Here is a 14898-nt window from a genome sequence, read left to right on the forward strand (position 1 = left end):
TGCAGCATCACATTCACCAGGATCGCCAGGTCCCCATCCACAAAGCTGGGGCACCAATGCTTGCTTTTTGACTGGGTATATAATGGCATTTTAAATGGAGTGCCCATGCTGGGAATTGCATGATGTGCCAATAGTGGCAATTATTTTGGTGTGCAGTGCATGGAAGAATAAGTAGAGCAGGTCGCTGTTAAGGCATTGTCCGTCATCAATGAGGATGATAGTGCAAGAAAACTTGCTAGGTCTTGTGGAAAGCGAGAGTTAAAAAGGGTGACGCTGGAAAAGCACAGCCGGTCAGGCAGCATCTGAGGAGCAGGAGAGTTGACACTTCAGGCATAAGCCCTTCATCAGGAATGGGGGGATGAGGAGGTGTGGGGAAAGGGGGCTGAGAGACAATAGGGGTTGGGGGAGAGGCCAGGGGAAAAGTTGGTGGGAAGTCGAGAAGTGGATGCAGGTGAAGATTAATTGTGATAGGTTGGTGGGGAGAATGGAGCTGATAAGTAGGAAGGAAGATGAACAGGTAGGACAGGTCAAGAGGACGATGTTGATATCTCCTGCCCCACCTCATCCCAGATCCAACCCTCCAACTCAGCACGGCCCTGTGGCACTGTTCTACCTGTCCATCTTCCTCCCCACCTGTCTGCTCCGCCCTCCCCACTCGCCCTATCACAATTATCCCCCACCTTCATCTATATATCACATTGCCAGCTACCTTCTCCTTAGCCCAACCCCACACTCCTTTTTATCTCTTAGCCCCCTTCCCCCACCTGCCACATCCTGATGAAGGACTTATGCCCAAAACGTCAACTCTTCTGCTCCTCAGATGCTGCCTGACCTGCTGTGCTTTTCCAGCGCCACACTTTTCAACTCTGACTCTCCAGCACCTACAGTCCTCACTTCCTCTTACCCTGTGGAAAGTGAGCCTCAATGAAGTATGCATTGGCTTTGGGACTCAGGGCACTGCTGCTAAATTCAAGGCACCTTTGCAACCCCATACAGATGATGAATCCTTGTTCTCAGCCATTAATGATTATGTCAGACTGCAAAGACAGGCACAGGAACATCAGAAACGCTCGACAGAGGCATTTACACGAAGTACAGAGGGGTTTACCAAATATTATCAGTAGAGTGTTGACTTCAGCTGGCATGGATCTGGCAGTCTGCATGGACAGGTTGGCAATCACCTGGGAAAGCCAAGTCGAGCGCACTCAGTGTCTGCTGAATATGTTATGTAGAGGACATTGTCAAAGAGCTGCTCTCCATTAGACAGGCCATAGTCACTCAATATCACTGCTAAGTTGGGAGTGGGACTGTGAACTTCAGTCTCACTCCAGATGCCCCTTTTTTCTCATGGTAGTGCTGACAGAGTGGGGGAGGAGTGACGCACAGGTTCCCCCAGTGCTTTTTTTCAGAACACTCTGCCAAGTGCTACCTTCAGTGCCACCTCAACCCTCCCTGTGATCTGAAAGCCTGCAGCACTTCAAACAAAGGAGGGTGAGCCTGCATCTAGGTAGGTGACTCTCAGCAAAAGCGAGCTGTCTAGGCCCAGAGGCACCAGGAGCCCCGACTGCCCAAATCTACCAATCCAACAGGGTCAACCATAGTGCATGTTCCCTCCAACCTAGTGCAGATGTCAGAGCTGCACTTAGTCATAGTAAGAGGGCGAAGATGGAAAAAGGACACTGAGGGCATGGAGGCGGCATGTCCGTGGATAATCTCAAAATATCAGGATTCTTGCACATGAAGGACTGCTGCCAAGTCATTGTAATTTAATATGTACACCACTTAAATTTTGTGCTATAGGCAGAAATGGACCAGATTCACACATTATTCCACATCTTATGAGTGAGAGTACTGAGGATTCTACATATCTTTGTTTATTCTGTTTATCATTCAGTAACATTCAGTGCTCTTTCATAATACATTGCCTGCTAAGAAACCATGCACAAAGTGTTGCCTCTCGCAGGTTCATAGTTGCTGCGAATGCATTTCAGGACAACTAAGCATTCTACATGCACTCTAAAGCAATGAAGTACCCTTGATTATGGTCAAAAGGAGATAGATAAGGATTTCCCTCAACCTGCTGACTAACCTGAGAGAGTTCACTTAAAGCCATGTGATTGCACTGTCTGACAGACTGCTGCTATTTCTCTAATGGCCATTGAGAAATGATGTCTGCACGTACATTAAAGTAGGATCATCCAAAGATATCAAGCATTCAATGACATGAATAAAAAGACATTTACTCAATAACACAAAAGGTCAAGGACTGCAAAAACAAGAAGGTCCATATGACCTTTACAGTCTGTTTCCCAGATTAAGAAGAGAATGTTAAACAATTAAACAAAGTCCAAGCCCAGTCTTTCATCTTCACTAATGTTCTTTCTGGCCTGTTGAATTCGATGATGCATGTCTCTTATTGTCCTCCTTGGAAAGCCCTCCTTGTCAATGTCGTGATCCTCGGTCTCATCTTTATCCTCAAAGGACTGCCCTCAATCTTTGATTTCTGTTGCATCTTCTTTTTGCTGGCTCCAGCTGATGAAGGGTACAGCATGGTTCAAAGAAACAGGATACATTCAGCTATATCACAAGGCCAGCTGGTGTACCCCAGGCATCAAAACCTCAGCATAAGGGTCTGTTCCACTATAGCGTTATTGGGAGAGGTGTATCGTAGAACAGTGAAGAGCCATGTTTGGAAGGGGAAGGCACAGTTCCCCAACAGCCACTCCTGTATGGCCTGGGCACCTAGAAAGGGGGCAGGAAACTAGTGAGCTCTCTAATATGCAAGGGTCTGGGCAACCCCCAGGATATCTGACAAAGACCCACAGAATGTGGCATATTTATGACATATCAAGGGTCGCATATAATTTGATCATTCACAGAGTGCAATCTTTCTTGATTGACATCATCTACAAGTTGGTGCTAGGCACTCCCAAAGGAGCATGGGTGCAGTTGAATGCAACAATGGGGGACACTCACAAAGTGGAGAATTTCAAAACCCCGAGCTGCTTGACTCTCACTATCACAGGGGATCACCGTGAAGAGCTGTGCTCTGGAGAAAGTGGCACCTATTCCATCCCGGATGCATTTATTGGTTAGGAATGTATTGCTGCAGCTCTGGTCCCCAGTTACATGCTGAAGTAAGCTCCTGACAGAAACATTAAGGGGATCCAAGATTGTGACGTGCACAGCGGCCAGGACGAGAACATGGGTCAGACCTTCTGAGCACAAGTCATCATCCTTCAGATTAAGTTGTTCGGGCATGATGGGGTCGGACAGTCTTAATTGGTACCCAGCAGGCCACTGCATTGTACCAATCATTACAAAGTCTCATCAAAGATATGACACTGGCTGGATTACACAGCATCGACCTAGATACCAGAAAAGACAATGGCAGAAACAGCCCTGTCATCCTTGCGAAGTCCTCCTTACAAACATCAGGGTGCTAGTGCCAAAATTGAGAGAGCTCTCTCACAGACTAGTCATATTCATGGTATCATACCTGACTGACAACATCCTAGAACTACCATCACCACCCCTGAATTTCTCTGGTCTCATTGGGCTGGTCAGACACAGCAGAGATGGCAGCACGGTGGCATACAGTCAGAAGGGAGTTGCCGTTGGAGTCCTCAACAGTGATTCTGAAGCCTATGAAGTCTCATGGATTCAGGTGAAAGATGGGCAAGGAAAGCTCTTGCTGAGTACTACATACCGACCTCCCTCGGCTTATGAATTGGAACTCCTCTATGTTCAACAAAACTTTGATGAAATACTGAGGGAGGTAAGGACTTAATCTGGGTGGGGCAGAGCAACAGTATTACTGATTGAGCTGGTTAGGTCCTAAAGGACATAACTGCTAGACTGGGTCTGTGGCAGGTGGAAGGGATCAACAAGAGAGAAAAACATACCTGGTCTCATCTTTACCAATCTGCCGGCTGCAGGTGTATCTGTCAATGACAGTCTTGGTAAGAGTGACCACAACACAGTCTTTGTTGTTATGGACCAGGCCAGACCCCCTCAAAATATTTTAAGAAGGTAGCCTAACATTTTCTTATTTTAAAGGCAATGGTTATTCCAGGTGTGATGCAGCAAAACAGAATTTATTGAAACACTACAGTTGAAACATGAACAAAAGTAAATGGAATTTAGAATATCATAAGTATTGGAATCTTAACTGACCTGACACAGCAACTGAACTAAGGAGCTGTTCCAATCCAGTAACATCCCAAACACACCCCTTGGCAAAAGATACATTCTAACACAGATTCTTACAGGCAGGAAAGATTTTAGAGAGAGAAGTCAGTCAGGGATTATCTGCTGATGCATGGAAACCTTTTGCACTACACAGCTTCTGCGACAGCTATACCAGCAGCTTCTCACTGTTACAACTCAATTGGTCCAGAAAAAACCTGAACTGGGAGAACTGGCCACTCCCATGCCATTGTTAAACTAGGCTCTTGCCCAGATATTTCGGCATCGCTGCCTTCACAGATTGTCTTGAAAAAAAAACCCAAGGGCAAGATAACCTTTTTAAAGTGATAGCATCGTTGCACTGTGGAGTCAAAGTCTTGTCTTCACATTGGAAATTACCTCAATTGTGTAGAGTGGCACTATCACCATGCTGAGTGGGACAGACTTTGAACAGGTCTAGCAACTCAAGACGGAGTGTCTATGAGGCACTGTGGGCCATCAACAGCAGCAAAATTGTACTCCAGCAGAATCTGTAACCTCATTCCCTGGCATAAACCCCACTCAACCATTACCATCAAGCCAGGGGATCAACCCTGGTTCAATGAGAGTGCAGGAGCAGCACCAGGCATACCTAAGATTTAGATGTCAATCTGGTGAAGCTACCAAACACGATTACTTGCATGCCAAACCACATTAGCAGCAGATGGACAGAGCTAAGTGATCCTACAACTAAGAGATCAGATGTAAGCTCTGCAGTCCTGGTGTATCCAATCTTGAATGGTGGTGGATAATTAAACAACTCACTGGAGGAGGAAGCTCCATAAATAACTCCATCCTTGATGATGGAAGAGTCTGACACATCAGTGCAAAAGCTATGGCTGAAGTATTCACAGCAACTTTCAGCGAGAAGTGCTGAGTGGATGATCTACCTCAGCCTCCTCCAGTGATTCCCCAGCATTACAGATGTCAGTCTTCAGCCAACTTGTTTCACTCCATGTGTTATCAAGAAACAGTTGGAGGAACCGGATTTAGATTAGATCACTTACAGTGTGGAAACAGGCCTTTCAGGCAAACAAGTCCACACCAACCCTCCGAAGAGCAACCCACCCAAGACCTATTCCCCTACATTTACCCCTTCACCTAACACTACGGGCAATTTAACATGGCCAATTCACCTAACCTGCACATTTTTGGACTGTGGGAGGAAACTGGAGCACCCGGAGGAAACCCACACAGACACAGGGAGAATGTACAAACTCCACACAGACAGTTGCCTGAGGCAGGAATTGAACACGGGTCTCTGGCGCTGTGAGGTATCAGTGCTAACCACTGTGCCACCGTGCCGTGCAAAGGCTGTGGGTCCTGATAACATTCTGGCAATTGTACCAAAAGCTTGTGATCCAGAATTCGTGCTCCCCTAGCCAATCTCTTCCAGCACAGTTACAGTGTTGGCACACACAGAGCAATGTGGAAAATTGCCCAGGTACACACTATGTACAAAAGGCAGGACAAATCTAACCAGGCCAATTACTGCCCTATCAGTCTATTCTCGCTCATCAGTAAAGTAATGGAAGGTGTCACTGCTAGCAGACATAAATAGACAGTATGCCCCAGGCCTTTAGAGGATCTTGTCAAGTCTTTTGCCTCATTGAAAACCCAGGTTAATTTCAATCGAATATATGTCAGAAGTAAGTATTCTTAGATATGAAAGGAGATACTTAAAAACTGAACTGTTTGACTTGCTGCAAGACGTGACACTGAAGGCATGTTACAAGAGAATGTTGAGATAAGTCATGTAAGTGTGCTTTGAAACATGCTTCAACAAAAACAATACCCTTCTCTGTCATTCTTGGCCAAAAAATATTCTTTCTCTTTTTGTAGGCCCAGGTATATAGGCAAAACAACCGTCAGTTCGTTAAAATTTATAAAGAGCAAAAACAGAGTCTGACTTACTAATGTACACTTGGACCAGCTACTTAGTGCAAAAAACAGCAGCAACAAAATAAGGTAGCAATCAGATTGGTTCCGTCCATCAACATCAAATAAATATGAGTTGATAGTTATATGTTTTTATTCCAACTAATAAGTAAATATCTTTCTTGAGAATTTATCTCTTTTAAAAACTAAACACCTTTTTAAATAAAGACAATGCATCAAATCCAAAATTTTATGATTTGCAAGAGGCAGTGTTGGACTGGGATGTACAAAGTTAAAAATAACACAACACCAGGTTATAATCCAACAGGTTTATTTGGGGGTACTAGCTTTTGGTGCACTGCTCCTTCCTTCTGTCTGACCATTCGGCAAAGGAGAAGCGCTCCAAAAGTTAGTGCGCCCAAATAAACCTGTTAAAGTATTTTTAGCATTCTATGTGCAGTCCTATTTTAATATCCCAGTTGAGTCTCGCTGTTTTCCTGTTGAATGTCACTGATCTATCTGAATAGCTGTCGAAATGAACAGTCACTGTTTTAAATAAAAAGGTTCTGGTGAAGAATCTTGCCTTGCTATGTATTTTGCATTTTCAATGTCATGGGGAATATTTTCCATAGTTTATCATAGTTTCAAGACTGTTGGATGTCTGAGGTGGCAGTGCACAAATATAAAATCCAAAGAAAAATCAGTTCTATTGCTAGCACTTTTATTTTATTTCAGAATATTTCAGCATAACAGAATATAGTTTTCAACAAGGAATTAGAAATCCCTCATGCGCCTGAAAGATCCAATTGTTGCATTGTAACCCCCCCAGTCACTGTATCTTCTGTATTCGCCAGGCCTCATGAAGTACTGTCGCCCTCTGTAGTTGGGATGTTCATAGAAGATCCAGTAACCGTCCATCACATGGCAGGAGTGGATGTCACGGTAACGGAAACGGTCGTAGACAGATGGACAGTCATCCATGAATTCCATCATCTGCCCTCCAAAGTCAGGCCTCTCGTAAATCCTCATTCTGTAGGAGCCTCCTCGGTACTACAACATAAAATGTAAAACTTTCACAATGCAGCTATAAACATGCACATGAAGTATATTGAAAACAGTTTCAAGATTATAACACTCCAGAACAAGTATATTTATCAATGACTTGGACTTGGGTCTATGAGACACAAGTTCAAAGTGTGTAGCTGACACAAGCCTGTGAAGCATAGGGGGCCATGAGAAGAATTGTGATAGACCTCAAAGGAATATAAGCTGATGTAATAAGTGGTCATGTGGCATATGAAATTGAGCAAAGCAACATATGAAGTCATGCACTGTGGAAGGAAGAATGAGAAATGGCAATCTAAACTTAAGGTATAACTCTCAAGGAGGTGAAGAATAATGATAGCACAATTTGTGGAAGGTGGCTCAAAAGGTTGATGATGTGGTTAAAAAGACGAACAGGCTCCATGACATTATAAATCACAGAACATAAAAGCAAAAAGGTTGTGATAAATAAAACATTAATCTGGTTTCAGTTGAATTACATGTCTAATACTTGACACCAGGCTTTAGGAAAAGTGTGAACATGCAGACAAGTTTTATGAGAATTGTTCCGGGATGAAAGACTTATTAACTGTGGACTGATTAGCCATGGATAGTCAAACATTGTTCTATTGAGGGAAGTGAATGATGAGAGATATTTGATAGAGGTATTCAAAACCATGAGATGTCTAGACAGTGTTTCTGATTAGAAACTGTTCCCATTACTGAAAAGTGGTTCTATGGTTCTGTAATGCTCAACAAGTATGCTTAAAGTCAAAGAGTGTGATGCTGCAAAAGCACAGCTGGTCAGGCAGCGTCTGAGGAGCAGGATAATTTCAAGCATAAGCCCTTCCTGATGAAGTGTAGTTCAAATATGGATTTGTCACTCATGACAGTCAATGGAAATGACAATAATTGTGCCTCAATTGATATAGAAACATAGATTACATCAACAGGACTAACCCATTTGGTCCTTTAAGCCTGGTCCACTATTCAATATAAACATGAAAACATAATTTATGAAGGAGCTCCAAATGTATTTTATAAAAAACAGTAATTATTCACACACCATAAATCATATCAGTAGATGTTCTGAGACAGATAATTAGCACGTATTTCTAACTTACTTGTGGGTAACTGCGACATGACCTGACACAGTCATTGAATCCCATCCAGCGCTGGTAGTCAGGATATTCTCCCCTGGTCAGAACATACTGGTATCCCACGTAATTGGGTTTCTCATACAGCACCCACCAGTCACTCTCAACACGGATGGAGTTACAGCGGCTGAAGTAAGGGGACAGGTCAGCACAGTCACTGCTGCACTCATAGTGCCGCCCCTGGAAGTTCCTGTCCTCATAAAAGATGATCTGTGGGAAATAAAATTACACAAGAGATTTCATACTTTCATAACTTTGAGGATTCTTAGAAAATGTTATGAGCTAAGTTTAAAGTTATACAAGTTAACCGTACCTTGCCCATTTTGAGCTTTAAAGCTAATTAAACAAGCACCTGGGATGTAGCACTGTCCTATCCAGCTCAATATTTATACACTGGACTAAAATGCCACTGTAGGGAATACTTTTGTTAGTCTAATAGCTTTCAACAGCGCATATCAGCAAAATGACAAATTATAAAAAAACCTGCCATTGCAGACAAAATCCCCTTATTCAGGTTTATTGATAGGACAATGATTCTTTTCATTCTGCTTTGATGCTGCTTTCATTGTTCACGAAATATTTCAATGGCAAACTGGCAATTCATTTATGATGCGTCGAGTAAAGGTATTATTGACATGCAGTTGGTCTCCCTTGCATCATTGTGATGCTCCATTACAGAACATGGATGGTGGACAATGTGAGGATGTTTCTGGCTCAGTGTATCAACTGCCGTTTTTGAAGTGGGCTGTCCATGATTATGCATTATGTTTACCTGAAATATGCAGAGTAAGCAGAACAAGATGCTAATCACTCATTTGACAGAATGCTGGTGTGAATTTCCACCAATAGGGTATTTTAGTTTATGCGGTAATGCCAACATTATCACCTGTAGCATTAAAAAAACTCGAATATAATAATATTGAAGAAACCAAAAGACAACTTTAGCACAACTAACGTGCATGTACAAAAGTTACATTTTTTTAAATTTCAAAAATATACTTTATTCATAAAATTATTTAATATCTATAAAATTGGTGATGTCATACATATGTATACATTCCATTTCTTTACATACCGAGATCGAAATTAATCATTCATATGTACAAATCTGTACATTGACTATCCAGCTATTCTACTGAGGCATCAGTGGAGCCCTATTAATGGGTGGGCCGCCCGTTCTTCTCAGGCAGGCAGACCTTATATGGTGGTCTTTCCCCATCGCGCCTTGGCGGCAGCTGCCCCAAGCTTTAGCGCATCCCTCAACACGTAGTCCTGGACCTTGGAATGTGCCAGTCTGCGACCCTCAATCGGGGTCAACTCCTTCAGCTGGAAGATCAACAGGTTTCGGACAGACCAAAGAGTGTCTTTCACCAAGTTGATGATCCTCCAGGCACAGTTGATGTTCGTCTCGGTGTGCGTCCTGGGGAACAGACCATAGAGCATGGATTCCCGCATTACGGAGCTGCTCAGGATGAACCTCGACAAACCCTACTGCATTCCTCTCCAGACTTCCTTTGCATAGGCACATTCCAGAAGGAGGTGTGTGACAGTCTCGTCTCCCACGCAGCTGCTTCGAGGGCAGTGTGCGGTGTGGGAGAGAGTCCGGGCGTGCATAAAGGATCTCACAGGCAGAGCCCTTCTCACCACCAACCAAGTCATTTCTTGTTGCTTGTTGGAAAGTTCTGGCGGTGAGACATTCTGCCAAATGACTTTGACAGTCTGCCCAGGGAACCGCTCGATAGGATCCGCCCTCTCCTTTTCCCGAAGGGTCTCAAGGACACCACGTGCTGACCACTTCCTGATGGACTTGTGGTCAAAGGTGTTTTTCTTCATAAATTTCTCCACGAAGGACAGCTGATATGGAACGGTCCAACTACTCGGAGCGTTCCGCGGCAGCGAGGCCAGGCCCATTCTTTGCAACACCGGGGACAGGTAGAACCTCAGTACGTAGTGACACTTGGCGTTTGGGTACTGGGGATCCAAGCACAACCTGATGCACCACACACAAAGGTGGCCATTAGGGTAAGGGTGGCATTGGGCATGTTTTTTCTCCCATTGCCCAGATCTTTATACATGATGTCTCTTCAGACCCGGTCCATCTTTGATCTCCACATGAAGTGGAAGATGGCCCGGGTGGCTGCGGCAGCACAGGTTCTGGGAATAGGCCAGATCTGTGCCACATATAACAACACTGACAGTACCTCACACCCGATGACCAGGTTTTCATGTACAATAGTTACATTCCTCAGGCGCAGAATGTCTGGGCTAATATCAAACAATCTGACTATAACGCTTCAAATGCTCTAAGTTAGGATGACTGTTATATCTTTGGGTTACAATACTGTGGTGATATAAGCATGTCCCTTAAAGTTGTACTGACATGCTAATCATGAGACAAAGCACAACATCCCATTTTTCCAAAGATAAAAATCTATCCTGAACAAATACAGGTTGTTTTGCTATAATGTGCGCTCTGTTAATGCAAATTCACAATAACACAATTGACAAATGGGGACCAAACATGAGTTTTTAAAGCGTGGATTGGTTATAACATGATTCCAGCCCCATTAGTTTCAATGGTGAGGCTACTATGAGGTTTTCTTATAACACAGGATTGCACAAGATCAGAACTGCTGCATTATAGCACAACCGACTGTATATACGTGGTTATGCATAGGCACATGGTGTCAATTAAAAACTGATTCAAATAGGTAAAACAGAGTTTAAAAAGAAAACTAAACTTCTGTGTTTCAGTATAGTGTTTTTGCGGTTGCCCAACTGGTCCTGAAGTGGTGATTGTGATACTCGAAACACATTTTTTAGAAGGTGTTTGGGCAACTCAATAAAGTGGTTAAAAAGACAGCCAGGCTCCATGGCATTATAAATCAAGTATCAAAGTAAAACAACTTGTGATGAAACTTCATGGAATATTATTCTACTTTCAACTGAAGTACGTGTTTCAATCTTGGCATAATATTTTGGGAAAAGTGCGAAGGTGCCAAGGATACTTATGAGAATTTTTCCAGGAATGAAGGACTTATTAGCCATGGATAGGCAGAGGTTGTTCTACCTGAGAGAAGTGCATAATGAGAGATATTTAATAGTGGTATTCAAAAACATGAGATGTCTAAACGGTAACTTTGGAGTAGTTTTCCTCACCCTCTTTATGCATAATTAGTGTGCTGTATGTTGGACTGAGTTGGTTTCTATTCCTTCACAATGTAGTGTCACGGTCAGTTATGGTCTGGGACTGGTTGCATTTTCATAGACTTTTGCTGGTATCGGCGTATTTGTATTTATAAATCATACTCTCTGCCCAGTGCTCTGTTTTGGTAGATTTCTATCTGCCTATTCATGCCGATCCCTTTCGGTCTCGTCTGTCTAAGAAGAAGAATGCCCTGTATCTTGGAATAGTTAGACAATTCGTTGCTGAGAAATGTAATTTGCACTTGTCATACGAACATAAATTGTCCTGAAATTGAAATTCCTTATTTTGGTATTGCATAAAATGCAGCAAGGCAATACAAAAAGCTTGTTGCTCCACATTTAATATTTGTTGATTTCATTGTTCACACCACCAAACATTCTGCTAAACAGTTTGAGTCTGGTTAGTGAGGTGACAATCTTCGAGGAGAAAGTGAGGGCTGCAGATGCTGGAGATCAGAGCTGAAAATGTGTTGCTGGAAAAGCGCAGCAGGTCAGGCAGCATCCAAGGAACAGGAGAATCGACGTTTCGGGCATAAGCCCTTCTTCAGGAAACAGTGAGGTGACAGTCTGCTATGGGTCACTCCCTACAGTACAAATGTCCTGAGATGGTTTGCCAGTGAAGTATGTTTTTTTTATTATTCGCTATCTGATGTGGGACATCGAATAAACTGAAAATAAAACTTATCATGTCAGTGATGGTCCCACTCAGTGTGATGCTAAGCCTCTGAAAAATAGGGAGTTAAGAAATGTAATCCATCACAAAGATGCAACCTTCTCAGTGTACTGTGAAAAGGTCTGTTGCTACCTTCATCCAAGGAGTGAATGGAACATTGTGTGAGTGTAGAGGCTCCCTCTAGTGGGATTGATACATCTGGCATGCCTCACATCCATTCATGAGGCATTAATATTCTGATATATCCCAATGCAGAATCACATGCCAGCTGCCTTGTGAATTTCAATGCTAATGTGCCTCCGGTCTCGCATCAAAATGATATTGAGGTGTTACGTTTATGGTATTTGGACTTGCTTTTCCAAAAACATGCTTTGTCCTGATGTACCAAGTTGATCTCTGCCCAAGATGAACAAATCGTCTCAGACTCTTCTTGAATACTGTCAGCCCATTCCTGGACATTATTTTTCTTGCAACTCTTGTAGTTGCTTATCTTCAGCAGTAGCCAATAACATTTGCTCTGGCCAAAGTGTAATGGAGCAATTTTGAGAAAATCTTTAACTGTATAATCTTGAACCGCATTGTGTAGGTCAAGAGGTATATCCTGGTCTGTGTGTGGGTTGGGTAATCTGATCATCATGGTGCTTCTGAAGTAATCATCCTTGTGCCTGACTTAAATCTCACTTGCAAGTTATATTTTTTAAGACCATTGATGGATTTAGTTGTGCCACATGTAGTCTGTTCTGCCACAAAGGGTGCAGTTGAATCTCATGAATCGTAACTATACCGAGACTTGTGCATACTAGTAATCCCATCACTGCTTGTGTATTAGCATCACCAGGTAGAAGATTCTGGGAAGCCATAATTTTGCTAATGCACAGAAATGGTGATCCATTGTACACTCTGAGACAGTGTCTCCCAAGTGTACCACTTGGTGAGATACATACATTTTCTGAGTGCACAGTAGTAATATGTTGGCAGTAACTCCAATGTTGGTTTTGGCTTTCATTGTATGTTATTGTGCCTTTTCAGAGCAAATGATCCTAACGTATATAAAAGCTCCTGATCGCCTAATGCTGTTGACATGGTTATAAGTTGAATAACATAAAAAGCTTGGGCATTGTTTGAAATTTGATTTTCACTTGCTTTTGATTCTGAACTTTATTGATGAATTTGTGTGCATTTGTATACCATCTTTACACTTGCCTTGCAGCCAGTGTTGTACCAACTTATCAACTGTGTATTGTTCTGGAATCTGGCCTAGCCTTTGGAATTAGATTTTCTGCACATGCATGCCTTATGTCCCTCAGTGCCATACATTCTACAGGTATCAAGAAAAGTTGAATAATCATTTATACATAAGATATAATGGATCTCTTACATATTATATAGGGATTATGACTATATCAGTCATGTTAATTATATACAAAACATCTAATTGTTGTTAGTCTGATGCTATGGCTTCCTATTTCTATTGATCTTTAATTAATTCATCACACTGAGAAGATGATGCAAATAGATTTAGCTGGTGTAAATATGATGACTTAACATAATGAGCTTCTCCAGGGGTTTCACTTCTGAAAAGTAACACTCATGCTCTTTACTGTGGAATTCTGGTAAACTGGTCAGTAAACTCTTGGAGGTTGCTGTCTGTACAATGTGAGTTGGAGTCTGTTATGCATGAAGCTAATTCTTATAGATCTTTCCTGGATTTTTCTAATTGTCCATGAAAAGACCAAATGTGTTACTTATATGAAAATCCTCCTTTCCAATGGAAAATAAGATTATTAAAGGTCTTTTCTCAAGATTATCTATGGTTTGGTCTGTAAGGTATAATTGCATATGTTGCTTGGCCAAAGAATTCGATGAGGGTGTCATCAGATGCCAAATCTATAATGAGGTTTCAGTTTTCCATGATTCCAATTAAAAGTGTTGCGTGTACCACCTTAACGTGCATGCCCCTAATTTTGTATTAATTTAAGTTAGAAGGTGCCCCTTCCTTAATAATAAAGACCTTGCAGGTTTGAAAAAAAATTAATTGCACCTTAATCAAAAGTAAATTAGTTCTGTTTGTTTTGGTGGTAAATGCCCTACCTAAGATCTGTCCCGACTGACTGTATTGACAGAAACTGATGCCGCCTATGGCTAAGGAATTTACCCTTCATCCAAATAATGCATTGTCCAGTTAGTTTATAATTAATTTTCCTAATATATGCTACCACCATTAACATTAGTGTGTTTGCCTCCAATAGGATATTTTAATTTAAGCAGCAATGTTAATGTTATTTCTTAAAACATAAGAAAGTGCATATGGATATTATGGCATTGATTATTCCAGGAGGTAGTTACTACAGCTAACCATTATGTACAAAGATTGTACAGGTTAGGTGAGTGGTCAGATGCATGGCAGATGCAGTTTAATGTGGATAAATGTATGGTTATCCACGTTGGTGGCAAGAACAGGAAGGCAGATTGCTACCTAAATGGAATCAATTTAGGTAAAGGGGCAGTACAAAGAGATCTGGGTGTTCTTGTACACCAGTCAATGCAGGTTAGCATGCAGGTAAAGCAGGTAGTGAAGAAGGCTAATAGCATGCTGGCCTTCATAACAAGAGGGATTGAGTATAGAAGCAAAGAGGTTCTTCTGCAGCTGTACAGGGCCCTGGGGAGACCACACCTGGAGTACACTGTGCAGTTCTGGTCTCCAAATTTGAG

At 42.3% G+C, this 14898-nt stretch overlaps 1 protein-coding gene across 1 annotated transcript; it reads right to left on the reverse strand.

The window, feature by feature from the left end:
* Positions 1-6809: 6809 nt before the first annotated feature.
* LOC122551301 (gamma-crystallin S-1-like) lies at positions 6810-8710 on the reverse strand. The gene is made up of 3 exons (XM_043693008.1): positions 8620-8710; positions 8274-8516; positions 6810-7155 (listed from the first exon to the last, which is right to left on the reverse strand). The coding sequence occupies exons 1-3, from the start codon at positions 8626-8628 to the stop codon at positions 6880-6882; spliced, it is 528 nt and encodes a 175-aa protein (XP_043548943.1). The 5' UTR covers positions 8629-8710; the 3' UTR covers positions 6810-6879.
* Positions 8711-14898: the final 6188 nt, after the last annotated feature.

This window comes from Chiloscyllium plagiosum, chromosome 7 (genome assembly GCF_004010195.1).
Source record: "Chiloscyllium plagiosum isolate BGI_BamShark_2017 chromosome 7, ASM401019v2, whole genome shotgun sequence".
In the NCBI taxonomy this organism is placed as follows: Eukaryota; Metazoa; Chordata; class Chondrichthyes; order Orectolobiformes; family Hemiscylliidae; genus Chiloscyllium; species Chiloscyllium plagiosum.

Bases quoted from the DNA above. Each gene is read 5' to 3' on its own strand.
- LOC122551301 (XM_043693008.1), bottom strand. The intron at 7,156-8,273 runs GTAAGTTAGAAA...TTTATGTTGTAG, and splicing joins CATGTCGCAGTTACCCACAA to TACCGAGGAGGCTCCTACAG.